The sequence below is a fragment of the Phaseolus vulgaris genome, chromosome 10 (assembly GCF_051622355.1).
Source record: "Phaseolus vulgaris cultivar YP4 chromosome 10, ASM5162235v1, whole genome shotgun sequence".
Lineage (NCBI taxonomy): Eukaryota > Viridiplantae > Streptophyta > Magnoliopsida > Fabales > Fabaceae > Phaseolus > Phaseolus vulgaris.
Window position 1 is genome coordinate 25,339,391 of NC_143507.1, and position 25,447 is coordinate 25,364,837.

General features: G+C 47.6%; 1 protein-coding gene across 1 annotated transcript; it reads right to left on the minus strand.

Annotated features, from left to right (window-relative positions):
* Positions 1–12,187: 12,187 nt before the first annotated feature.
* Positions 12,188–13,979, minus strand: LOC137819545 (transcription factor SCREAM2). The gene is made up of 4 exons (XM_068623427.2): positions 13,819–13,979; positions 13,570–13,695; positions 13,258–13,428; positions 12,188–12,563 (listed from the first exon to the last, which is right to left on the minus strand). The coding sequence occupies exons 1-4, from the start codon at positions 13,894–13,896 to the stop codon at positions 12,489–12,491; spliced, it is 450 nt and encodes a 149-aa protein (XP_068479528.1). The 5' UTR covers positions 13,897–13,979; the 3' UTR covers positions 12,188–12,488.
* Between the last annotated feature and the right edge of the window lie 11,468 nt (positions 13,980–25,447).

The window sequence follows — 25,447 nt, forward strand, 5'->3', positions numbered from 1 at the left end:
ATGAGAGTAGAAGCAGCGCCAAGTCAGGGAGCCTCCAGATGATGGCACGTGTACAGTTGGATACGAGCCACGTGTCCAAGTCTGTAACTGCCAGGAGAGAGAAAACCACCAGGTATATAAGAGTTCTTAACAGATTTTCTAAGGTACGCGCGTTCAGTTCATACACTTTACGCTTGCGAGTGACAGAGCTGTTTGTGATAGAGAGTTTGCACGGTTCCAGTTCTTAGTATTTGGTGATACCGTCACTGACTTGAGCGTCGGAGTGCGATCGGCCGCAGCGGCGCCGTGTCGTTTCTTTGCAGGTTCTTGAGATAGATCCAGAGGAGGAACGGAAGTGAGAAGCGGCGCGCACGTCGATCCTTTGACGAGGCATTCTCCAGCGCTCCGGTCAACAGGCAGGATCATCAGGCGCCCACCGTGGGGCCGTGTAAAACGTGCTCCCATCCACAGCGTGAGTTCGTGGAAGTTTTCGAGGTTTTCTGCGCGGTTGTGTTCTGGTGCAACCGTCGTTTGCAGTTTCTTTGAGTTTCGTTCGGTGAGTTTGTGTTTTGTACCGTTTGCTTGGTTTTCAATCGGTGGAGTGAGGTTTTTTGTTGCTTGCGCGCAATCTGTCTGGTGGAAGTTCGAGTTCTTTGGTGGTTTTCTGCGAAGGTTTGCGGTGTTCTTGGGTTCTTGCGCGGTTTCTTGCGCGGGTTCTCGCTGATTCGATCGTGGTTGGAGTGTTGTTTGCTGTATTTTTGTGGTTCGCTGAAGTTAATGAGAAAGATGAGAAGCAATCATTCCAGTCCCGTGGCTCCCGTCGCTGCTGAAGGCGACGCCGCCATGACTATGGCGCAGATGGCAGAAATGATGCGCTCGTTGCAGGCCACTGTAGAAGCCTCGCGCGTCGAGCAGGCAAGGATACATGAAGACCTGGTCGCCTCTCGCGCCAGGAACGAGGAGCTCAGCAAGGTAGCTGAGGAGCTGCGTCGAGCTCTTCAGGAGCAGCAGGGTCGTTCTTCAGCTGAAGAGGTGGCACCGTCGACGCCACCTCGTGTTTTCCCAATGCCTTTCATTCAGGCGATTACCGACACGCCAATTCCCACGAGCGTGGTCCCGGTTAAAGCTGTTTTTACTGGCGTGGAGGATCCAGAGGCTCATCTGACCACGTTCCACACACAGATGATGCTGTCAGGAGGGTCGGACGCCGTCTATTGTAAGATGTTCGTGAGCACGCTCCAGGGAACGACGATGGAGTGGTTTGTGAGCCTGCCTAATGGCCACATAACTAATTTTCAACAATTCTCGAAAATCTTTGTCGAGCAGTATATTGTGAACAAGGCACCGCCCAGGGTGTCCTATGATCTGTTTGATATAAGGCAGTACCATGGGGAGTCCCTCAGAGACTACCTCAATCGCTTCGGAGCGCAGATGGTCAGATCGCCGGCCAAGGATGAAGAAATGCTGGTCTATGCCTTCAAGAAGGGCGTGCAGCCAGGGCCATTCTGCGAGGCCTTGATCAGGGCTCATCCAGCGACGTTTGCTGAAGTCAGGCGACTTGCGGTGGCCCACATCGCCGACGAGAGTGAAGTCGCCGAGAAGAGAGGCAGCGTGGCTCCCGCCAGGCCACGCGCCCAGACCAGGATCCAGCCACAGAGGGTGCTGGAAACGGCAGCGGCGGCCAGAAAAGACCAAAGGACTCGCTATCCTTACGATAGGAGAAATAAGGGAAGAAGCCAAGCGCGCCAACCGCCAGCACGCCAACAACCAGCACGCCGGGAATACAATCGCCCGCCTAAGCACAAATTCGTCATGGGACTAGCGGACCTGATCGCTATCCCTAACATATCTGCTAGGTTGAAGGCGCCCGAGAAGGTGGGCGACAAGGTGCTGGGGTCAAAGCCGGACGTTTGGTGCGAGTTTCACCAGTGCTTTGGCCACAACCTGGACTCGTGTTTGTCTTTAGAATACCAGCTCGACGATCTGGTTAAGAGCGGGTTCCTAAACGACTATCTGCTGGACAAAAGGACCGGAGGAGCGTCGAGTTCCCAGCCGGCAGGTGGAGAAGCCCAGCAACACGAGATGCCTATCCATGGGGAGATCCACACCATTGCAGGGGGTTTCTCAGGTGGTGGATGCACCGCATCGCAGAGGAAAAAGTACGCGCGATCGGTGATGTCAGTGGACATGTTTGAAGATCACTCGCCGGAAGTGGACATTACGTTCACCAAGCAGGATCTTCGGGACGTTGTGCCTCATGACAACGATCCCATTGTTATTTCGTTGATCACGGCGGGAAGGAAGGTCCATAGAGTTCTGGTGGACCAAGGAAGCTCGGCAGACGTAATGTTCTGGCCGACTTTCACGCAGCTGGAATTGCCCCTTGACCAGCTAAGGCCCTATGGAGGGTGCTTGTATGGGTTCGCTGGCGACCAGGTGGAGGTCAGGGGGTACATTGAGCTGAGGACCACGTTTACCGATGAGGCTGGGTCGAGGACGGAGAAAATCAAGTACCTCATCGTAAACGCCCCTTCAGCATATAACATCCTGTTGGGAAGGCCCACTCTTAACAGGATAGGCGCAATTCCATCGACTCGGCACATGAAGGTGAAGCTGCCGTCCATGGAAGGGGTGGTGATCACGATAAAGTCTGATCAGAAAGAAGCGAAAAAGTGCTATGAAAATAGCCTGAAAAATAAAAGATCAGTGAGCTATGTAACGACCACCCCGCCTCCCGGTGTGAAGCCCAGACTGCCGGTAATAGAGGAGGCCGCCGGAGGGGACGTAGAGATGGTAGATGCTGAGCTGGGGGAGAGGAATGCTGGCCTGGAGGAAGAAGAGGCGCGGAATCGCACCGAGGAAGCGAGGGAACTGGGAATCGCCAAGGCGGTGATCGCCAGGGAATCCAGGCCCAAACCCGTCGAGCAGTGGCTCGAGAAGGAGATCGGGGGGAAAGTTTTCAAGCTCGGAAGATCTCTGGAGGTCGATCTCCAGGACCAAATCGCCAAGGTGATTGAGCGGCATCTGGACGCGTTTGCCTGGTCCGCTTCGGACATGCCCGGGATCGATCCTGACTTCTTGTGCCATCATCTGGCGATGGACAACATGGTGAGACCGGTGCGACAAAGGAGAAGGAAATTTAATGAAGAGAGGAGGCAGGCGATCAAGGACGAGACCCAGAAACTCCTCGCTGCAGGCCACATCAGGGAAGTCCAGTACCCTGAATGGTTGGCGAACGTCGTACTGGTGAAGAAGAGCAACGGGAAATGGCGCATGTGCGTCGATTTCACCGATCTGAATAAGGCTTGCCCAAAGGATTCGTATCCTTTACCAAGCATTGATGCCCTGGTTGATAGTGCTGCAGGGTGCAAGCTGCTGAGTTTCCTGGATGCCTTCTCGGGCTATAATCAGATCAAGATGCATCCCATGGATGAAGAGAAAACAGCCTTCATGACGGAGAGGTCGTGCTACTGCTATAAGGTGATGCCGTTTGGGCTGAAGAACGCGGGGGCCACGTACCAGAGGCTGATGGATCGAGTACTTGCACCAATGCTGGGAAGGAACGTGCAAGCTTACGTCGATGACATGGTCGTGACCTCGCAGGAGAAAAGCAAGCACGTTGCAGACTTGGAAGAGTTGTTCACGACGATCGCCAAGTTCAAGTTGAAGCTCAACCCGGAGAAATGCATTTTCGGCGTAGAGGCTGGGAAATTTTTGGGTTTTCTCTTGACTGAAAGAGGAATAGAAGCTAACCCAGACAAGTGTGCCGCCATCCTGGCGATGAGAAGCCCGGCTACGGTGAAAGAGGTCCAGCAGCTAACAGGTCGGATGGCAGCCCTGTCTCGCTTCGTATCAGCTAGCGGAGAAAAGGGGCATCCCTATTTTCAGTGTTTGCGGCGCAATAACAAGTTCGCTTGGACGAAAGAGTGCGAGGAAGCTTTCGTCAAGCTGAAGGAGTATCTGGCGAGCCCGCCGGTTCTGTGCAAACCGCTGGCGGGAATCCCTCTCAAGTTGTACTTCGCTGTGACTGAGAGGGCGGTGAGTGCGGTGCTCGCCCAGGACCAAGATCAGGCTCAGAAGCCTATCTATTTTGTGAGCAAGGTGTTGCAGGGCCCAGAAACGAGATATCAGGCCCTGGAGAAGGCTGCGCTGGCTGTGGTGTTTTCGGCGAGGAGGTTGCGCCACTACTTCCACAGCTTCACAATACTGGTGATGACCGACCTGCCCATCCAGAAGGTCTTAAAGAAACCTGACGTTGCAGGAAGAATGGTGAAGTGGGCAGTGGAGTTGTCAGAATTTGACATTAAATATGAGCCCCGAGGCCCGATCAAGGGGCAAATCTTTGCAGATTTTGTAGTCGAGCTCTCATCAGAGGCGACGCGGGTTGAAGGAGATGACTTCCGTTGGGTACTCTCGATGGATGGGTCGTCGAACCAGCAGGGTAGCGGTGCTGGAGTCATATTGGAAGGACCCAATGGCGTGCTGATCGAACAATCGTTGAGATTCGCCTTCAAAGCCAGCAACAATCAAGCAGAGTATGAGGCGCTGATCGCCGGGATTTTGCTGGCCAAGGAAATGGGAGCTACGGTGCTGATGGCTAAGAGTGACTCGCTGCTAGTCACAGGGCAAGTAACAGGCGAGTTCCAGGCTAAAGATCCACAAATGGCGGCTTACTTGGCGTATGTGCAGGAATTGAAGAGTTCCTTTGCCTCTTTTGAAGTGGTCCATGTGCCCCGAGAACAGAATGCCCGAGCTGACTTGCTTGCTAAGCTCGCCAGTTCAGGCAAGGGGGGTAGGCAGAGGACGGTGATTCAAGAAACTCTGAAGACGCCGAGGGCATTTGTAGCAGATCACCTGGTCCTTCAGATAAGCAAGTGGACGGAGAGAGCAGCGAGAAGCCATAAGTCTTTGACGCAAGAAACTCTGAGATCGCCGAGAATTAGAGCATGTCGAGGAGAGAAGGTGGACGTGATGCAGGTCTGCGCCACCCATGAGCCAGACACTTGGATAACACAGTACAAGCGGTGCTTGGCAGATGGTCTCCTCCCGCTGGATCCAACAGAAGCTAGGAAGGTAAAGAAAAATTTCAGCAAGTATACATTGATTGATGGCGATCTGTACAGATTTGGGTTCACTCACCCACTCCTGGAGTGCATACACGGCGAGAAGTGCACGAGAATTATGGCAGAGCTCCACGAAGGAATATGTGGAAGTCACGTCGGGGGTCGAGCTCTGGCCGCGAGGACTCTCCGTGCAGGCTACTATTGGCCATCCATGAGAGAAGATTGCAAGAAGTATGCCCAGTGCTGCAAACAATGCCAGCAGCACGCCGATTGGCACAAGGCACCTCCCGAGGAGTTGAAGTCGATCTATAGCCCTTGGCCGTTTCATACTTGGGGAATCGACATCTTGGGACCTTTTCCACTGGCGATCAGGCAGATGAAGTACTTGGTGGTGGCGATTGAGTATTTCACCAAGTGGATTGAAGCAGAACCAGTGGCCCAGATCACCGCACACAAGATCGAAGGTTTTGTATGGAAGAACATCGTGTGCCGGTTTGGAGTGCCTAAGCGCCTGGTGTCTGACAATGGGACGCAGTTTGCAAGCCACCTGTTGAAGAAGCTTTGTGAAGGGGTGGGAATTCAACAAGTGTTTGCATCCGTCGAGCACCCTCAAACAAATGGCCAGGTGGAATCAGCTAATCGGGTGTTGCTGAGAGGTTTGAAGAGAAGGCTCGAGAAAGCCAAGGGAAGTTGGGCTGAGGAGGTACCCCGTATAGTTTGGGCGTACCACACCACCGAGCAGTCAGGAACCCATGAGACCCCGTTTAGCTTGGTCTATGGGTGTGATGCCATGATTCCAGTCGAGATCCAGGAGAGCTCGCCGAGATTTCCAGAACTTTGTAGAGGAAGACTCGAACGAAGAGAGAAGGCTGAACCTGGATCTGCTGGACGAAGTCAGGGAGGAGGCAAGGCTGAAGGCTGAGGCGGTGAAGAGAAGGGTCGAGCGAAGGTACAACTCAAAGGTGATGCCAAGGCAGTTTAGAGAAGGCGATCTGGTGATGAGGAAGGCCCACCAGTACGAGATGGAGAATAAACTATCACCCAAGTGGACTGGACCGTTCAGAATAACCGAGGCACTCGGGAACGGAGCCTACCGCTTGGAGACGCTGGAAGGGGGGGCGATCCCTCGTACCTGGAACGCCACACACCTGAAGTTGTACTATAGTTAAGAGCTTTGTAAGTAAAGACAAACACAAATATTACATTGCAATGTCTCTGTTAAAACGGTTTCAAGGGGGCACTCTTTTTTCCCTAAGGAGGGTTTTTATTGAGGCCACCCAATAAAAGAAGAGTTCTCGAAGTATAAGGTGTTTTCAGATTGCATGTGTGCTATTTTCGAAAGTTTTGAAGAAAGACCTTGTCATTCGTACATGATTTAAGGCAAGAAAAGATATATCGCGTGCTTTCTAAAAAGTTTTAAGTCCTCATCGTTTTTCGGCGATTAGAGGCACCAGATAAGTTTTAAGTCCTCATCGTTTTTCGGCGATTGGAGGCACCAGTTAAGTTTTAAGTCCTCATCGTTTTTCGGCGATTAGAGGCACCCGTTAAGTTTTAAAGTCCTCATCGTCTTTCGGCGATCGGAGGCACCAGATGGAAGACCTCAGCGCCCTCGCGCGTTTTGAGGCAAGTTAAAAGACCTCCTCGCCGTTGAGCGAGTGCAGGCGAGAAAGAGAAAGGTCCTCAGTGCATCCAGGGGGGAGGAGATGTACGCCCTGGGCAAGTTGAGGCACCATACAAAGTCCTTATCGCCGTTGTGCGAGCTAAGGCCCATTAAAGACCTCCTCGCCGTCGAGCGAGTGCAGGCGAGAGAGAGAAAAGGTCCTCAGTGCATCCAGGGGGGAGGAGATGTACACCCTGGGCAAGTTGAGGCACCAGACAAAGTCCTTCTCACCGTCGAGCGAGTTAAGGCCATTTAAAGTCCTTCTCGCCGATGAGCGAGTTCAGGCGAGTTAAAAGACCTTCTCGCTTATATGCGGGTATAGGCAAGATAAAATCCTTCTCGTCTTGAACGAGTTCAGGTATGGCGAAGAGGGTGGAAGAAGCTTGAAAGGTGGCTAAGGTAGGTTCGAAGAGAACGCCTAGCCAGCCGGTCGTCAGCTCTGAAGTTTAGGGGGGTAAAGGAAGATCCCAAAGGGCATTTCTGCCCCAGACAAAGAAATGACTGCCAAAGCATGAGGCTGGGAAAAGCTGGTGTTACCAAGAGGTTTTGGCGATCGGGAAAAATTCAAACACGGCGAGAAGATTGAAAGACTTGTTTGATAAAGCAGGTCAAGTGGGACGTTGTTTGAACCAATGTTTGAGTTACCGTTCGTTGCTTGGAAACTTTTCTTATGATCAGGTTAGTGCCTTAAGGGTACAAGTTGTTTAAAGCGATTGTTGCTTAAGTTTGAATCGGCTCGAAGCAGTTACGCCAGAGGTCGTGTTTGCAAAATCGCTAAGTTGAACTCGGCAAAGTTAAACATACAAAGAAGGTAAAAGCGCTCAAAAGAAGTCAGAAGAAAGAATATCCAAGTTTTGCTATTGAAATGAGTAACTGTTCAAAACACATATGCAAGAGTTTTTACAAGGTAAATACAGGTGAATTTATAAAGAAGCAGATGGGGTGGAATTGGTTGAGCCTTCGGCGGGAACGACCTTTCCATCTACTACTTCATTGTTTAACGACACCATGCTGAGGTCGAGATCAGGGAATAGGCATGCGAATTGCTCCCGAGCGGCTTCGAATCCAGCAGTCAGAATCTGAGCAGAATTTAGCTTAAGTTCTTCAAATTGTCCTTGAAGCTCTTCAACCTGTCTCTTGAGCTCCTCGTTCTGCTGCCCCAGCTCTTCAGCTTGTTTCTTGAGCTCCTTGTTCTGCTGCCCCTGCTCTTCAATCTGTTTTTGGAGTTGTTTGTTAGTCTCTTGAGCATGGAGAAGGTCGTCAGTAACCTTCTTGGATTCTGTTCGAGCTTGGGCCAACTCGGCAGCCATCTTCCCTTTCTCCTTGTTTGCCTCGGCGAGATCAGCCATGGCGTCGTCTCTCGCTTTCTCCACTTGCCCAAGTAGCTTTTCGCGGTCGATTGACCTTTGCTCCAGTTTTTGTACCTTATCGGCATTAGCTTGAATGTGAGCCTCCAGGTCGCTCGCCTTGGTGCGCAGAGGCACGATTCTGCTTTCAAGTTCAACTTTTTCTTGGGCAAGTTCATGGACTTTGCGGCGAAGGTCAGCAGCTTCCTTGCGCGCAAGCCTAAGCTCGGTACTTAGGGCATCCTCTACTCGGGAATGTTCCATTTCCGCGAGCGTCAGGCTGAATGCCACCTTCTCTACCTCAACCTTCATTGTGCTGTTTTCGGTCTTGAGGTGGTAGACATCGTCTTGGAGCCGCCTGGTGGAGCTCTCCACAGCCCTCGTTATGATCGATGGGATATCCTCTGCTATGGTTTTGAGTTTGGCAGTCAGAGGTTCCCACATCCTTGTGACCTCGAGGGAAAGGTTTGCGGCTTGGAGAGGCGCCAGGGGGGCTTGTTGAGGGTTCTCGTCGCCACCTTCCTTAGCAATATTTTCAGTGGTTGTTTCCTGGCGTGGCGACGCAATCGGGGACTCGGTGATTAGGATTGGAGAGGTGTGAGCGACCACATCCCCGATTGGAACGATTCCTGCAGCTGAAGTGTTGGAAGGAGGGGCCCCTCCTGCTGATATATGTGGTGTAGAGGCGCTCGGGGGGTCCTCCAAGAAATTTGGCTCTGGGGCCTCAGTTGCAGGTGGCGCAGTGGCCAATGGAACTGCTTGGACTGGTGGTGAAGGGGCTTGTGGTGCTGGTGATGAGGGAGGAGGAGCAGGTGTTGATGGTGGTGTTGAAGCTGGAAGAGGGGGCGGGGCAGGTGGAGAAGATGGTGCCACCCTCTTCCTTTTCGTGACAAGGCCATCCTCTGTGACCTCGTCGTCCTCTTCTTCCTCTTGGACGACTTGGGGGGCTTTCCGCTTAGGCCTCTTAAGGACCAGCTTCTTGCGTTGGGTGGGCTCCTTGGGCGGTGATCGCCCATGAATGATGGCCTTCTCGACCGCCGAGTTGGGAACCGTCTGGGAACCGGTCGCCAACCCGTGGTTGCGGGCGAGCGCCTTTAAGTCGGCGAGCATGTTCTTACCCAACATGGTATCTGCATAAAACGAAAATGCATGAGTTAACTCAGAGAAGAAAGAGATGGGTGTATGAGGCAATGAAACAGCAAAACAGTTATATGCAGAAAAGGTAAAAACCAAAGTCTTGTGCGTAACGCACAAGACGCCCAGAAGCAGTACCAGGAGCAATATCATAACAAGGGTATAGTGTCCAAACCTATCTGGAATTCCAACTGGTCCTCAAAGAACTCGAAGGAAATCAGGGTGGGGGTCAAGAATGTTATGTGGGCATCTGCCACCCTCTTCCAGAATAGGCAAAGGTCTCGGTCCAAAGCTCCCATGCTATCAGGACTTCTGGGCCTCCTGAAGCAGCTCTTGGACTCCTTTTTCCCCTTGTCCACCCAGTACAAGGGGAAACCGTCGAGAAGGGAAGTGTCTTTGTCATTTGCGCGAACCTGGATGAACTTCCCCTTCCAATCCTTGTACGACTGCTGGAAGATGGTGAAAATGGATCTCCCAGCAATGGCATTCAGGCTGACCCACAGGCGATCTCCTGGGTGCTTGGCCTCAAACAGGAATAAAAACACGTCCACTGACGCGGGCAACCCCAGATGGGCGCACGTTATCTCGAAAGCTCGGACAAACGCCCAGCTGTTGGGGTGAAGCTGGGCGGCAGCGATGTTGAGCTCGGTTAAGAGTTCCCTCTCAAATCGAGTAAGAGGGAACCTGAGTTTGACCTTCTTGAAGAAAGTGGTGTAGACGAAGCAGAAGGGCCCGTCGGCGCTCACTTTATCATCGGCGCACACTGGCAGAGCGGCAGGGCAAGGCAGCACCATCATTCTCTCATCGTGCTCCTTGTGAAACGATTGGTGGGCCTCGTCCCCATTGGTCAATCGCAGAACCGCTCCCGCAGTGTTCACCGACGAGGTTTCCTTTAAGAGGGTTGGGTTAGCCCATGGGTATAACGTCTTGAAGTCTGGCAGTGGGATGGGGGCTCCTCCAGCGTTTGGTGGAGTCGCCTGGGCCAGAGCGGTTTGGGAAGACGCAGGCCTCACAGCCTGCGAAGAGGGAGCACCACGAACTTGCGTTGAGTCGTGTGCTTGTGAAGGAGGGTTTCGCGCTGATGGAGGGGGGTTCGGGGTGATCTTCGTGCGAGTCATGATAGCAACTGCAAACGAAGAAGAAAGAAAAAATAATCAGAAGGGTTACAAAGGCTGACTCGATCATGAAAGGAAGGTGAAAGACGAACGAATGTGAGTTCGTTGCGACGATCGACAAAGCCCTAAGTTACGCAGAAGGTGAAATGGAAAAACAGCCCACAGCGTATACACCAGACAGTTACAGGATGATGCAAATCGGTGAAAATGCAAGGAAACCCAGCAGATGAAGGAAAGTAGTTACCTTTCGATGATCGGGAGAACGTTGAAGGGAGGTGGTGATCTAGAGCGTCGAGGAACGTCGAGAGTTTTCGCAGAAGGAGATGAGAGCGTATGCAAGTGTGAAGAAAGTGATGGAACAGTAGGAGCGTAAGGGGTTTAAGGGTTTTCGAAATAAGTTTGGAAGCGCTAACGGCAGATGAAGAGAGCTGTTGATGAAGCCACGTGTCGAGCGATCGCTGAAGGGTTTGGTGGAGCGTCAGAGCAGCAGAAAGTACTATCGCTTGGAATTCTGCGTCCATGCCACGTAGATCGGTGTTAACGAAGGCTTTTTCAGTCTTTTCGCTAGACAAGTCTTCGCTTAAGACTGGGGGGCTTGTGTACCGCCCTGGTGGTCGGGTGCGATGACGTGGCACCCTGCTACAGTGTAGGCGTGTTGACAAGGCGCCAGGTTGGCAGTTGGGAAGGAAGTCGGGAGGCACGTGTAGTCGCCGATTGTTAAGTTGGCGTGTTCCGATCTCCAGCTTACCAGAATAGGCGATCGCCAGGTCGGGGATGAAGTCGCCAGACGCAGACTCAGGCGACCAGGCAGTCGGAGATCGCCAGAACAAGCACATCGCCGAAGATGAAGGAGAAGCAGATTATGAAGGCGGCCGGCGAGACCACAGGGAAGGTGTATGAAGACCCTAACTCGCCAGTTTCAGTAGGGATCGCACTCCTGAGTTAGCTATGCACTGGGCAGTACCATGCATAGGTAACTTAGCCAAAATGAGAGTAGAAGCAGCGCCAAGTCAGGGAGCCTCCAGATGATGGCACGTGTACAGTTGGATACGAGCCACGTGTCCAAGTCTGTAACTGCCAGGAGAGAGAAAACCACCAGGTATATAAGAGTTCTTAACAGATTTTCTAAGGTACGCGCGTTCAGTTCATACACTTTACGCTTGCGAGTGACAGAGCTGTTTGTGATAGAGAGTTTGCACGGTTCCAGTTCTTAGTATTTGGTGATACCGTCACTGACTTGAGCGTCGGAGTGCGATCGGCCGCAGCGGCGCCGTGTCGTTTCTTTGCAGGTTCTTGAGATAGATCCAGAGGAGGAACAGAAGTGAGAAGCGGCGCGCACGTCGATCCTTTGACGAGGCATTCTCCAGCGCTCCGGTCAACAAGCAGGATCAGGATCAGAATATATGAATTAACCACAATAAATATATTGGCACAAATTTCACTCGCCGCATTAATCGCATTATGCTTTCCTTAAGCTTGGAACAGTGAGCAACTCGTATATTAGTGTAATGTTTGCCATTATTAGGATTTGAATTACAAGAATTTAAACCTCTAATATTTTAATTCCTTAGTCTAGCTAATACATTATAATAATCTATAAAATAACATTATTATACACACGGGTATCTTATTAAAAATTTAAGAGTAATTTCAAACATTACAACCCCATTAAGAAAAGCAACGAAGTAATATTTAAGGATATTACATTTTGAAATATTGTGTCAACTTTTTATATGTTGCCAAATTTAAATATTAATTGAAAAGAACATAATCAGTCTTTATTTTTGAATTTATATGTTTTTGTTACTTTCCTGTTAACTGTACCCCAGACTAAAATGCACAAAAAATAAAACTATTGAAGATTAGAACTTAAATAGATTTTAATAAATATTGTGTGGAAACCAAAAAGAATATTATTTTTTTCTTCCAAACTCCTTGAAAATTCTAATTAAACATGAATCCACCAATTAACCTGGACAATCCCTGTCCCTTTGTTCTTTCCTACAAACAAAGAAGCCACATCACATGTAAGAGTCATTGAGAGGTTACTTACATTTTGGCAGAATATAGTATCACACTTCAACACTCTCACTAGGATACTCTCTCACTAGGATACTTAACTTTTAATATTTAAAACAAAGATTTTTAAGAAAGAGCATGCTACTTTCTTCTTAGCACAACTTCACTTTCATTAATCCATGTTTTGGATTGCTTGCATCACTGCTTGCTTCACCACTTGGGCATCGATGCTTTCGTTCTCTTGACTCTGCAAAACCAAAACGTTTTTCCACTGTCACAAGGTATCAGAATCAACAGTTAAATCCATCACAAAAGACCTGTCTATACTTCACGAGGAATGGAACACTTCTAATAATTTTTTTCCTATTTTTCTTTTTTGTCTTTTTCCTTCACATCACTTATCTTATCTGATGCTGCTGTTTCATCTTCTTATCTCTGTCTTAAACTCTATAATTTGTTCCAAAAAACTTATCTATAATAGTATTGTTATTCTTGCTTTATTGGCGGATATACACGGCCCATGCAACTGCAGAACAGGGTTAAACGAATCCACACATGGGAGCCACACTCATTATTATGTCAGTACTTTGGACTTTGAAGCTAGAATTTTAGGTATGTCGCTCAAACCAAAGTTGTACAACTCATGCGTGATTTTTTTATCTTTTTTCTGAATTTACTACTTTATAAGTTTCACTGATGATGTGAATATTGCAATCCCATTAACCAAACCATGAATTTGGAAACTGATGGTTCATTTACAAAGGAACAAAATTCAAAGAAGAATTAGTAGGTAGATGAGTTTCTCAAATCATGTGTTTGAAATAATTGTAACCAGGTTTCAGATGATTTAAATTATTCCAAAGAAGAACAAATATGTATTAAGATAGAAAAAAAAAAGGAATTAAATCATCGTTTATATCATAGTGTGTTAATTGTCTTACTTCTCCTCCTACAGCTTCAAGCTGGAAAGTGTCTTCACAAGAAACCCTAGCATCAAGCACATCAAGTCCCAGTTCTTCAAAGGCGTCGAGTATTGCCACAAGCATGCCGGGGCAATTCCTTTCTGAAAACACATTAATGAGGAAACCCCTTTCTAGGGTTTCTACAGTGACCTATGAAACGTTTGCAGATATATAGAAAAAGTTAAGTAAGTGTCATGAAATATAGTCTGAGAAAAAAAGAATGGAATATCCCTGTAATGCTCTTCAATAAGATTTCTTTGCTGTAAAAGGATATATAAAAACATTATGTACCATGGGTAGTTCGTCTTGGGAGATTGATGATTCAGCGGTTCCAAGCTCAGAGTTCAATCCATCCACTTTTTGCTTCAACTCCTCTATGTATCTTGTGGCATCCACAATAATGGAGGCTTTATTAACCTGCAAGATTAACCAAAAAGAAGTAAAAAATAATGAAGCTCTTCATTGAATCTTTGAAGCTAGCAAGCTAAAGTTAACATGCATCATATATATTGTAATCAGTGTGAAGAATGAATGAATTACAGCACTAGAATTTGTGACCGATCGAAGTTGTTGCAACTTGCGTTGCATAGATGCGTTTTTACGCCTCCTAGAATCCATGATTGATTCTTCCAAATTTCTTCTAATTGATTTTGTGTATTGGTATCTTGATGCCTCTCCTTTCCCATCTGAGGCTTAGGAGCTCTTTTTTTTTTATATAGCAAGGTTGGTGTAAATAATATTGTGATCTCTTGTTTGTTTCCCTGACGACTACCTACATATTCCCCACAACAAATTGTGCTTTTGAAAACTCAATTACGAAATTGGCCTTACCATGTGTAAGATCTTTTTGAAAAATCAATATATATACCAAATTTTACCAAAATAATAATTTTAATATGCAAATGCAAATTGGTAGAATATTTAGAGATATAACCTATATCATGTTTCCAAACATGCACGAGAGCACAATATAGTTTTTCTTTTTCCTTTTTTTCCTTTCCACGATTGCTGTTATTGATCTTCCTTTATGATACATCCCATTCAAGATTCTAGTCTCAAGGACATGGACAAGTATATAAAGCCAAATTAGGGTGTCAATAATCATATGCCAAGTATATAAATGCAAATATCAGTGCCTCCTTCGTAAACTTTATAACTCACCTTTTTTTCTTCCTTTTCAATAACAATCCCTTCGTGTTGTTATTTCGACTATACCAACGTCTCACATAAACATGGAGAGAAAAAGAGTTTTTTTTTCTTATCAAAATATGATTATTTTTAAGAAAATTATGAAGTTGTGGATGTTGGTATTTGCTATATATGTAATCTTTTAAAAATAACCTTATTTTGATTAAGAAAGAGAAGAAATTATTTCACTTTCGTAAAAATTCTAAGAAAAAAAATTATGAATAAAGAATAACTAGTTTACTCATTATTTTGTTCATCCTATTCACATAAAAATTCATGATTATGTTGATAGATATTCACTTAATTTGATTGAATTCACTCTAAGCACCTTGGATTTAGTTGCTCTCTGGATATTTTGTGAAAGCAAACATAGAAACAAATTAACCATGCTCAAATCTCATCATGACTTGAGATGTATTGACATAAGAGATGAAAGTTTTACATAAAATAAAAGTTATCCAAGTGTGTGGGATGGGGGGAATGAAATGGTTAATATTAATTTTTGTTATGGAAAAGGGTATTTGGGAGAAAAGAGTGGAGTGGAATGAATGGGAGCCCGTGAGAGGGGTTTGGAGGGATTGACAGCTAAACAACGTTTGACGCATCCTTCGCAGTTATCGATGCTTATGATGGAATGGAATCCTTCGTGCCTTCTTCCACTACTGCCAATCCCAATCCAACCCCATGCATCTCTATAATCCATTCCCTCTGTCACGTGCAGATTCCCTCTTCTCTCCGCGTTAAGCCCACAACAATTCATATTCATTTTTTTATTTCATGCATAAATACTAAACATTTCATTCCTCATTACGCACGTGCCCTTCTATATTTTATTTATTTAGAAGCTAAATGTTGCTGCTTTGCTCAAACACTACCTGTATCCATTAAGATATATATGAAGCAACCATAAAGTTCATTGAAAATAAAAGGTTTATTAAACTGGGGTGTCCAAATGCATCATCTCAACCCTGCTGTTGTATTGTGCAACGAAGAGAGACATAATTTTCTGCTGCGACTGACAAAAATCTTATCCCTCTTCTCTTCCTAACTCAATTAATTGTTTGAGAAGGATTAAACTATTCTAAAAATTTATTTTACCCTTTTTGAAGTCAATCTGAAAATCTAGTAAATTAGTTTTGCAACGGTTGGCTTAAACATTGGATTTATTAAAGATTTAATTTGACACTTTTCTTTTTATTTATTAAGAGATTTCTTTTAATATTTGAATAATATTTGTGTTAGAAAGTACTGAATAAAAGGTTAAAGTATATTCTATATCTTATAATAATATTTATTATTGATTTTCTTTTTATAAAATTATGTTAAATATCACTAGGAAATTTTATCATTCCAACAAGATTATAATTCAGAATCATAACAATTCTTGTCATCACATCACATAAGCATTCATAGAAGAAGAAAAAGGTACGAAGGGAAAACCAAACCCATGCAAGAAATATTTCATCACCCCAAAGCTAATAAAATATAGATTTTGAAAGACTATATTTGTTTGTAAAAGAAAATACACAAGAATGGGGTGAAGACTCAAACCAAAGGAAACATAACTTATTTTGCACTCCTATATTAGACTACAAGAAAATTGGATTTATCATTGGGTAGAAACAGGTACAAATAGTAAATAGGTGATGGTAACTTGTGACACTAGGGTCTAGTTTGTCACTAAAAAAATGACTCTTTGTAAAAGATGGATGTTATGACCTTTGTCTTAGCTCTCCATAGTTGATGCTACTAATGTTGACTAAACCTACACTAAAACGGATGCTATATATTAAATATTAAATAATTCTAAAAACAAAATATTATCTTAGTCAATTCAAAATAAAATATATTTTAATAATAATTTAATTTACATCAGTTTGACTGATGTTAATGTTTAAAAAAAATTCTCATACAACGTCTCATTTTAAAAAAAAATATAATAAAAAAATTGTAGTGGATGAAGGAGATAGGTGTGGGTGAAGGATATGAGTGTAGATGAAGGATATGTGTGTGCATGAAGGAGACGAGGAGACGAGTGTGGATGAGAAAATGAGTGTAAATAAAAGAAATGAGTGTGAGAAGAGGTGACAATTGTGTTTGAAAAAAAAAATCTTTAAATATGAATTTGGTTCTATTCATTCAACGCAAGCTTACGGATTCATAAGATGTAACTTAACATCGACTTAACCGAAATTAATTTAATAAATATTAAAAATATATTATATTAGTACCAATTACAATATATATTTTCATTAGTTTTTAAGGAGTTAAAATATAATAATGTCCACTTATCTAACACATATTTTTTGTACAAAAATTAATAATACAATATACATTATGATGATGCTTAAAAACGTTTATTAATAAAGTTAATTAATATAATCATACCACAGTGTTTGCCCAATTGCCACTATTAGCTACATATACTAATATTAAAAATATTAATTTGGTTAAAACACTTATTATTATGATTATTATTACTACTATTATAAATTTTATTATTAGTATTATTATTAGCATTATATATGGACACTACTTAGGTATATTACCTATAAATATTACCCATAAATATTATCTATAAATATTATTATTATAATTAATATTATTAATATTATTAATATTAATAATATAATTATGAATATCATTAATATTATTATTAATCATACTAATATTGTTATTAATATTACTATTATTTATTAAAAATTATTATTATTATTAATATTATTAATAGTATTATTAATATAGTTATTAATATGATTAATATTTTTATTAATATTATTAAATTTGTTGTTAATATTACTGTTCCGTCCGGTTGACCGGGACGTCTTCGTGCACGACCTCAACCGTCAGCTGGGGTCTCCCTCCCGCTGGTTGCCCGCGGATTCCTGCAAAAAAGGGGACAAAGAGGCGCCCTAGCGGCCGTGTGCACTCCTACGCTCAAGTCAGCCAGCAAGAAACACCAAAAACTGACCACCCACGTATCTGAGCACCGCGTGTGGCACTCTGAAGGTGGTAAAAGAACTGTGTATATGTGTGTGTGCTGTCTCCTTCAGGCAAAAATATTCTCCAGTCACTTGTACGTAATCTTAAGGCACGGGCAAGCAACCAGAGAGTTTCTCCTAAATTTGCCAAAGGTTCCCCCCCTTTTTCCGACACTCCCAGCGCTATTTAAACTGCCCCAGCATTTAAAGCGCCTTAAAGCGCTTGTACCGCCCTGGTGGACGGGTGTGATGACGTGGCATCCTGCTACAGTGTAGGCGTGTTGACAAGGCGCCAGGTTGGCAGGTGGGAAGGAAGTCGGGAGGCACGTGTGGTCGCCGATTGTTAAGTTGGCGTGTTCCGATTTCCAGTTTACCAGAATAGGCGATCGCCAGGTTGAAGGTGAAGTCGCCAGATGTAGACTCAGGCGACCAGGCAGTCGGAGATCGCCAGAATAAGCACATCGCCGAAGACGAAGGAGAAGCAGATTATGAAGGCGGCCGGCGAGACCACAGGGAAGGTGTATGAAGGCCCTAACTCGCCAATTTCAGTAGAGATCGCACTCCTGAGTTAGCTATGCACTGGGCAGTACCATGCATAGGTAACTTAGCCAAAATGAGAGTAGAAGCAGCGCCAAGTCAGGGAGCCTCCAGATGATGGCACGTGTACAGTTGGATGCGAGCCACGTGTCCAAGTCTGTAACTGCCAGGAGAGAGAAAACCACCAGGTATATAAGAGTTCTTAACAGATTTTCTAAGGTACGCGCGCGTTCAGTTCATACACTTTACGCTTGCGAGTGACAAAGCTGTTTGTGAGAGAGAGAGTTTGCACGGTTCCAGTTCTTAGAATTTGGTGATACCGTCACTGACTTGATCGTCGGAGTGCGATCGGCCGCAGCGGCGCCGTATCGTTTCTTTGCAGGTTCTTGAGATAGATCCAGAGGAGGAACGGAAGTGAAAAGCGGCGCGCACGTCGATCCTTTGACGAGGCATTCTCCAGCGCTCCGGTCAACAGGCAGGATCATCAGGCGCCCACCGTGGTACCGTGTAAAACGTGCTCCCATCCACAGCGTGAGTTCGTGGAAGTTTTCGAGGTTTTCTGCGCGGTTGTGTGCTGGTGCAACCGTCGTTTGCAGTTTCTTTGAGTTTCGTTCGGTGAGTTTGTGTTTTGTGCCGTTTGTTTGTCTTTCAATCGGTGGAGTGAGGTCTTTTGTTGCTTGCGCGCGATCTGTCTGGTGGAAGTTCGAGTTCTTTGGTGGTTTTCTGCGAAGGTTTGCGGTGTTCTTGGGTTCTTGCGCAGTTTCTTGAGTTTTCTTCGATTGATCGCTGATTCGTTCGTGGTTGAAGTGTTATTTGCTGTATTTCTGTGGTTCGCTGAAGTTAATGAGAAAGATGAGAAGCAATCGTTCCAGTCCCGTGGCTCCCGTCGCAGCTGAAGGCGACGCCGCCATGACCATGGCGCAGATGGCAGAAATGATGCGCTCGTTGCAGGCGACTGTGGAAGCCTCGCGCGTGGAGCAGGCAAGGATACATGAAGACCTGGTCGCCTCTCGCGCCAGGAACGAGGAGCTCAGCAAGGTAGCTGAGGAGCTGCGTCGAGCTCTTCAGGAGCAGCAGGGTCGTTCTTCAGCTGAAGAGGTGGCACCGTCGACGCCACCTCGTGTTTTCCCAATGCCTTTCATTCAGGCGATTACCGACACGCCAATTCCCACGAGCGTGGTTCCGGTTAAAGCTGTTTTTACCGGCGTGGAGGATCCAGAGGCTCATCTGACCACGTTCCACACACAGATGATGCTGTCGGGAGGGTCGGACGCCGTCTACTGTAAGATGTTCGTGAGCACGCTCCAGGGAACGGCGATGGAGTGGTTTGTGAGCCTGCCTAATGGCCACATAACTAATTTTCAACAATTCTCGAAAATATTTGTCGAGCAGTATATCGTGAACAAGGCACCGCCCAGGGTGTCCTATGATCTGTTTGATATAAGGCAGTACCATGGGGAGTCCCTCAGAGACTACCTCAATCGCTTCGGAGCGCAGATGGTCAGATCGCCGGCCAAGGATGAAGAAATGTTGGTCTATGCCTTCAAGAAGGGCGTGCAGCCAGGGCCATTCTGCGAGGCCTTGATCAGGGCTCATCCAGCAACGTTTGCTGAAGTCAGGCGACTTGCGGTGGCCCACATCGCCGACGAGAGTGAAGTCGCCGAGAAGAGAGGCAGCGTGGCTCCCGCCAGGCCACGCGCCCAGACCAGGATCCAGCCACAGAGGGTGCTGGAAACGGCAGCGGCGGCCAGAAAAGACCAAAGGACTCGCTATCCTTACGATAGGAGAAATAAGGGAAGAAGCCAAGCGCGCCAACCGCCAGCACGCCAACAACCAGCACGCCGAGAGTACAATCGCCCGCCTAAGCACAAATTCGTCATGGGACTAGCGGACCTGATCGCTATCCCTAACATATCTGCTAGGTTGAAGGCGCCCGAGAAGGTGGGCGACAAGGTGCTGGGGTCAAAACCGGACGCCTGGTGCGAGTTCCACCAGTGCTTTGGCCACAACCTGGACTCGTGTTTGTCTTTAGGATACCAGCTCGACGATCTGGTTAAGAGCGGGTTCCTAAACGACTATCTGCTGGACAGAAGGACCGGAGGAGCGTCGAGTTCCCAGCCGGCAGGTGGAGAAGCCCAGCAACACGAGATGCCAATCCATGGGGAGATCCACACCATTGCAGGGGGTTTCTCAGGTGGTGGATGCACCGCATCGCAGAGGAAAAAGTATGCGCGATCGGTGATGGCAGTGGACATGTTTGAAGATCACTCACCGGAGGTGGACATTACGTTCACAAAGCAGGATCTTCGGGACGTTGTGCCTCATGACAACGATCCCATTGTTATTTCGTTGATCACGGCGGGAAGGAAGGTCCATAGAGTTCTGGTGGACCAAGGAAGCTCGACAGACGTAATGTTCTGGCCGACTTTCACGCAGCTGGAATTGCCCCTTGACTAGCTAAGGCCCTATGGAGGGTGCTTGTATGGGTTCGCTGGCGACCAGGTGGAGGTCAGGGGGTACATTGAGCTGAGAACCACGTTTACCGATGAGGCTGGGTCGAGGACGGAGAAAATCAAGTACCTCATCGTAAACGCCCCTTCAGCATATAACATCCTGTTGGGAAGGCCCACTCTTAACAGGATAGGTGCAATTCCATCGACTCGGCACATGAAGGTGAAGCTGCCGTCCATGGAAGGGGTGGTGATCACGATCAAGTCGGACCAGAAAGAAGCGAAAAGGTGCTATGAGAATAGCCTGAAAAACAAAAGGTCCGTGAGCTATGTAACAACCACCCCACCTCCCGGTGTGAAGCCCAGACCGCCGGCAACAGAGGATATCGCTGGAAGGGATGTAGAGATGGTAGACGCTGAGCTGGGGGAGAGAGAGGCTGGCCTGGAGGAGGAAGAGGCGCGGAATCGCCCCGAGGAGGCGAGGGAACTGGGAATCGCCAAGGCGGTGATCGCCAGAGAATCCAGGCCCAAACCCGTCGAGCAGTGGCTCGAGAAGGAGATCGGGGGGAAAGTTTTCAAGCTCGGAAGATCTCTGGAGATCGATCTCCAGGACCAGATCGCCAAGGTGATTGAGCGGCATCTGGACGCGTTTGCTTGGTCCGCTTCGGACATGCCTGGGATCGATCCCGACTTCTTGTGCCATCATCTGGCGATGGACAACATGGTGAGACCGGTGCGACAAAGGAGAAGGAAATTTAACGAAGAGAGGAGGCAGGCGATCAGGGATGAGACCCAGAAACTCCTCGCTGCAGGCCACATCAGGGAAGTCCAGTACCCTGAATGGTTGGCGAATGTCGTGCTGGTGAAGAAGAGCAACGGGAAATGACGCATGTGCGTCGATTTCACCGATCTGAACAAAGCTTGCCCGAAGGATTCGTATCCTTTACCAAGCATTGATGCCCTGGTTGATAGTGCTGCAGGGTGCAAGCTGCTGAGTTTCCTGGACCCCTTCTCGGGCTATAATCAGATCAAGATGCATCCCATGGATGAAGAAAAAACAGCCTTCATGACGGAGAGGTCGTGCTACTGCTATAAGGTGATGCCGTTTGGGCTGAAGAACGCGGGGGCCACGTACCAGAGGTTGATGGATCGAGTACTTGCACCGATGCTGGGAAGGAACGTGCAAGCCTACGTCGATGACATGGTCGTGACCTCGCAGGAGAAGAGCAAGCACGTGGCAGACTTGGAAGAATTGTTCACGACGATCGCCAAGTTCAAGTTAAAGCTCAACCCGGAGAAATGCATTTTCGGCGTGGAGGCTGGAAAGTTCTTGGGTTTTCTTTTGACTGAAAGGGGAATAGAGGCCAACCCGGACAAGTGTGCCGCCATCTTGGCGATGAGAAGCCCGGCTACAGTGAAAGAAGTCCAGCAGCTGACAGGTCGGATGGCAGCCCTATCTCGCTTCGTGTCAGCTAGCGGAGAAAAGGGGCATCCCTATTTTCAATGTCTGCGGCGCAATAACAAGTTCGCTTGGACGAAAGAATGCGAGGAAGCTTTTGTCAAGCTGAAGGAATATCTGGCGAGCCCGCCGGTTCTGTGCAAACCACTGGCGGGAATCCCTCTCAGGTTGTATTTCGCTGTGACTGAGAGGGCGGTGAGTGCGGTGCTCGCCCAGGACCAGGATCAGGCTCAGAAGCCTATTTATTTTGTGAGCAAGGTGTTGCAGGGCCCAGAAACGAGATATCAGGCCCTTGAGAAGGCTGCGCTGGCTGTGGTGTTTTCGGCGAGGAGGTTGCGCCACTACTTCCACAGCTTCACAATACTGGTGATGACTGACCTGTCAATCCAGAAGGTCTTGAAGAAACCTGACGTTGCGGGAAGAATGGTGAAGTGGGCAGTAGAATTATCAGAATTTGACATTAAATATGAGCCCCGAGGCCTGATCAAGGGGCAAATCTTTGCAGATTTTGTAGTCGAGCTCTCATCAGAGGCGACGCGGGTTGAAGGAGATGATTTCCGTTGGGTACTCTCGGTGGATGGATCGTCGAACCAGCAGGGCAGCGGTGCTGGAGTCATATTGGAAGGACCCAACGGCGTGCTGATCGAACAGTCGTTGAGATTTGCCTTCAAAGCCAGCAACAATCAAGCAGAGTACGAGGCGCTGATCGCCGGGATTCTGCTGGCCAAGGAGATGGGAGCCAGAGTGCTGATGGCTAAGAGTGACTCGCTGCTAGTCACAGGGCAAGTAACAGGCGAGTTTCAGGCTAAAGATCCACAAATGGCGGCTTACTTGGCGTATGTGCAGGAATTGAAGAGTTCCTTTGCCTCTTTTGAAGTGGTACATGTGCCCCGAGAACAGAATGCCCGAGCTGACTTGCTTGCTAAGCTCGCCAGTTCAGGCAAGGGGGGTAGGCAGAGGACAGTGATTCAAGAAACTCTGAAGACGCCGAGGGCATTTGTAGCAGATCACCTGGTCCTTCAGATAAGCAGATCGACGGAGAGAGCAGCGAGAAGCCACAAGTCTTTGACGCAAGAAACTCTGAGATCGCCGAGAGTTAGAGCTTGTCGAGGAGAGAAGGTGGACGTGATGCAGGTCTGCGCCACCCATGAGCCAGACACTTGGATAACGCAGTACAAGCGGTGCCTGGCAGATGGCCTCCTCCCGCTAGATCCAACAGAAGCTAGGAAGGTAAAGAAAAATTTCAGCAAGTATACATTGATTGATGGCGATCTGTACAGGTTTGGGTTCACTCACCCACTCCTGGAATGTATACACGGCGAGAAGTGCACGAGAATTATGGCAGAGCTCCACGAAGGAATATGTGGAAGTCACGTCGGGGGTCGAGCTCTGGCCGCGAGGACTCTCCGTGCAGGCTACTAATGGCCATCCATGAGAGAAGATTGCAAGAAGTATGCCCAATGCTGTAAACAGTGGCAGCAGCACGCCGATTGGCACAAGGCACCTCCCGAGGAGTTGAAGTCGATCTATAGCCCTTGGCCGTTTCATACTTGGGGAATCGACATCCTGGGACCTTTCCCGCTGGCGATCAGGCAAATGAAGTACTTGGTGGTGGCGATTGAGTACTTCACCAAGTGGATTGAAGCAGAACCAGTGGCCCAGATCACCGCACACAAGATCGAAGGCTTTGTATGGAAGAACATCGTGTGCCGGTTTGGAGTGCCTAAGCGCCTGGTGTCAGATAATGGGACTCAGTTTGCAAGCCACCTGTTGAAGAAGCTTTGTGAAGGGGTTGGAATTCAGCAAGTGTTTGCATCCGTCGAGCACCCTCAGACGAATGGCCAGGTGGAATCAGCTAATCGGGTGTTGTTGAGAGGTTTGAAGAGAAGGCTTGAGAAAGCCAAGGGAAGTTGGGCTGAGGAAGTGCCCCGTATAGTCTGGGCGTACCACACCACCGAGTAGTCCGGAACCCATGAGACCCCGTTTAGCTTGGTCTATGGGTGTGACGCCATGATTCCGGTGGAGATCCAGGAAAGCTCGCCGAGATTCCAGAACTTCGTAGAGGAAGACTCGAATGAAGAGAGAAGGCTGAACCTGGATCTGCTGGATGAAGTCAGGGAGGAGGCAAGGCTGAAGGCTGAGGCGGTGAAAAGAAGGGTCGAGCGAAGGTACAATTCTAAGGTGATGCCAAGGCAGTTTAGAGAAGGCGATCTGGTGATGAGGAAGGCCCGCCAGTACGAGATGGAGAATAAACTATCACCCAAGTGGACTGGACCGTTCAGAATAACCGAGGCACTCGGGAACGGAGCCTACCGCTTAGAGACGCTGGAAGGAGGGGCGATCCCTCGTACCTGGAACGCCACACACCTGAAGTTGGACTATAGTTAAGAGCTTTGTAAGTAAAGACAAACACAAATGTTATATTACAATGTCTCTGTTAAAACAGTTTCAAGGGGGCACTCTTTTTTCCCTAAGGAGGGTTTTTAATGAGGCCACCCAATAAAAGAAGAGTTTTCGAAGTATAAGGTGTTTCCAGATTGCATGTGTGCTATTTTCGAAAGTTTGAAGAAAGACCTTGTCATTTGTACATGATTTGAGGCAAGAAAATATATATATCGCGTGCTTTCTAAAAAATTTTTAAAGTCCTCATCGTTTTTCGGCGATTAGAGGCACCAGTTAAGTTTTTAAAAGTCCTCATCGTTTTTCAGCGATTAGAGGCACCAGTTAAGTTTTAAAGTCCTCATCGTCTTTCGGCGATTGGAGGCACCAGTTGAGTTTTAAAGTCCTCATCGTCTTTCGGCGATCGGAGGCACCAGATGAAAGACCTCAACGCCCTCGCGCGTTTTGAGGCAAGTTAAAAGTCCTCCTCGCCGTTGAGCGAGTGCAGGCGAGAAAGAGAAAAAGTCCTCCGTGTTTCTGGGAGCGAGAAGATGTAACTCCCGGGGCAACGTAGAGGCAAGTTAAAGACCTCCTCGCCGTCGAGCGGGTGCAGGCGAGAAAGGTCCTCAGTGCATCCAGGGGGGAGGAGATGTACACCCTGGGCAAGTTGAGGCACCGGATAAAGTCCTTATCGCCGTTGTGCGAGCCAAGGCCAATTAAAGACCTCCTCGCCGTTGAGCGAGTGCAGGCGAGAGAAAGAAAAGATCCTCAGTGCATCCAGGGGGAGGAGATGTACACCCTGGGCAAGTTGAGGCATCAAATAAAGTCCTTCTCGCCGTTGTGCGAGCTCAGGCGAGTTAAAGACCTTCTCGCTTATGTGCGGGTATAGGCAAGATAAAATCCTTCTCGTCTTGAACGAGTTCAGGTATGGCGAAGAGGGTGGAAGAAGCTTGAGAGGTGGCTAAGGTAGGTTCGAAGAGAACGCCTAGCCAGCCGGTCTTCAGCTCTGAAGTTCAGAGGGGTAAAGGAAGATCCCAAAGGGCATTTCTGCCCCAGATAAAGAAATGACTTCCAAAGCATGAAGCTGGGAAAAGCTGGTGTTACCAAGAGGTTTCGGCGATCGGGAAAAGTTCAAACACGGCGAGAAGATTGGAAGACTTGTTTGATAAAGCAGG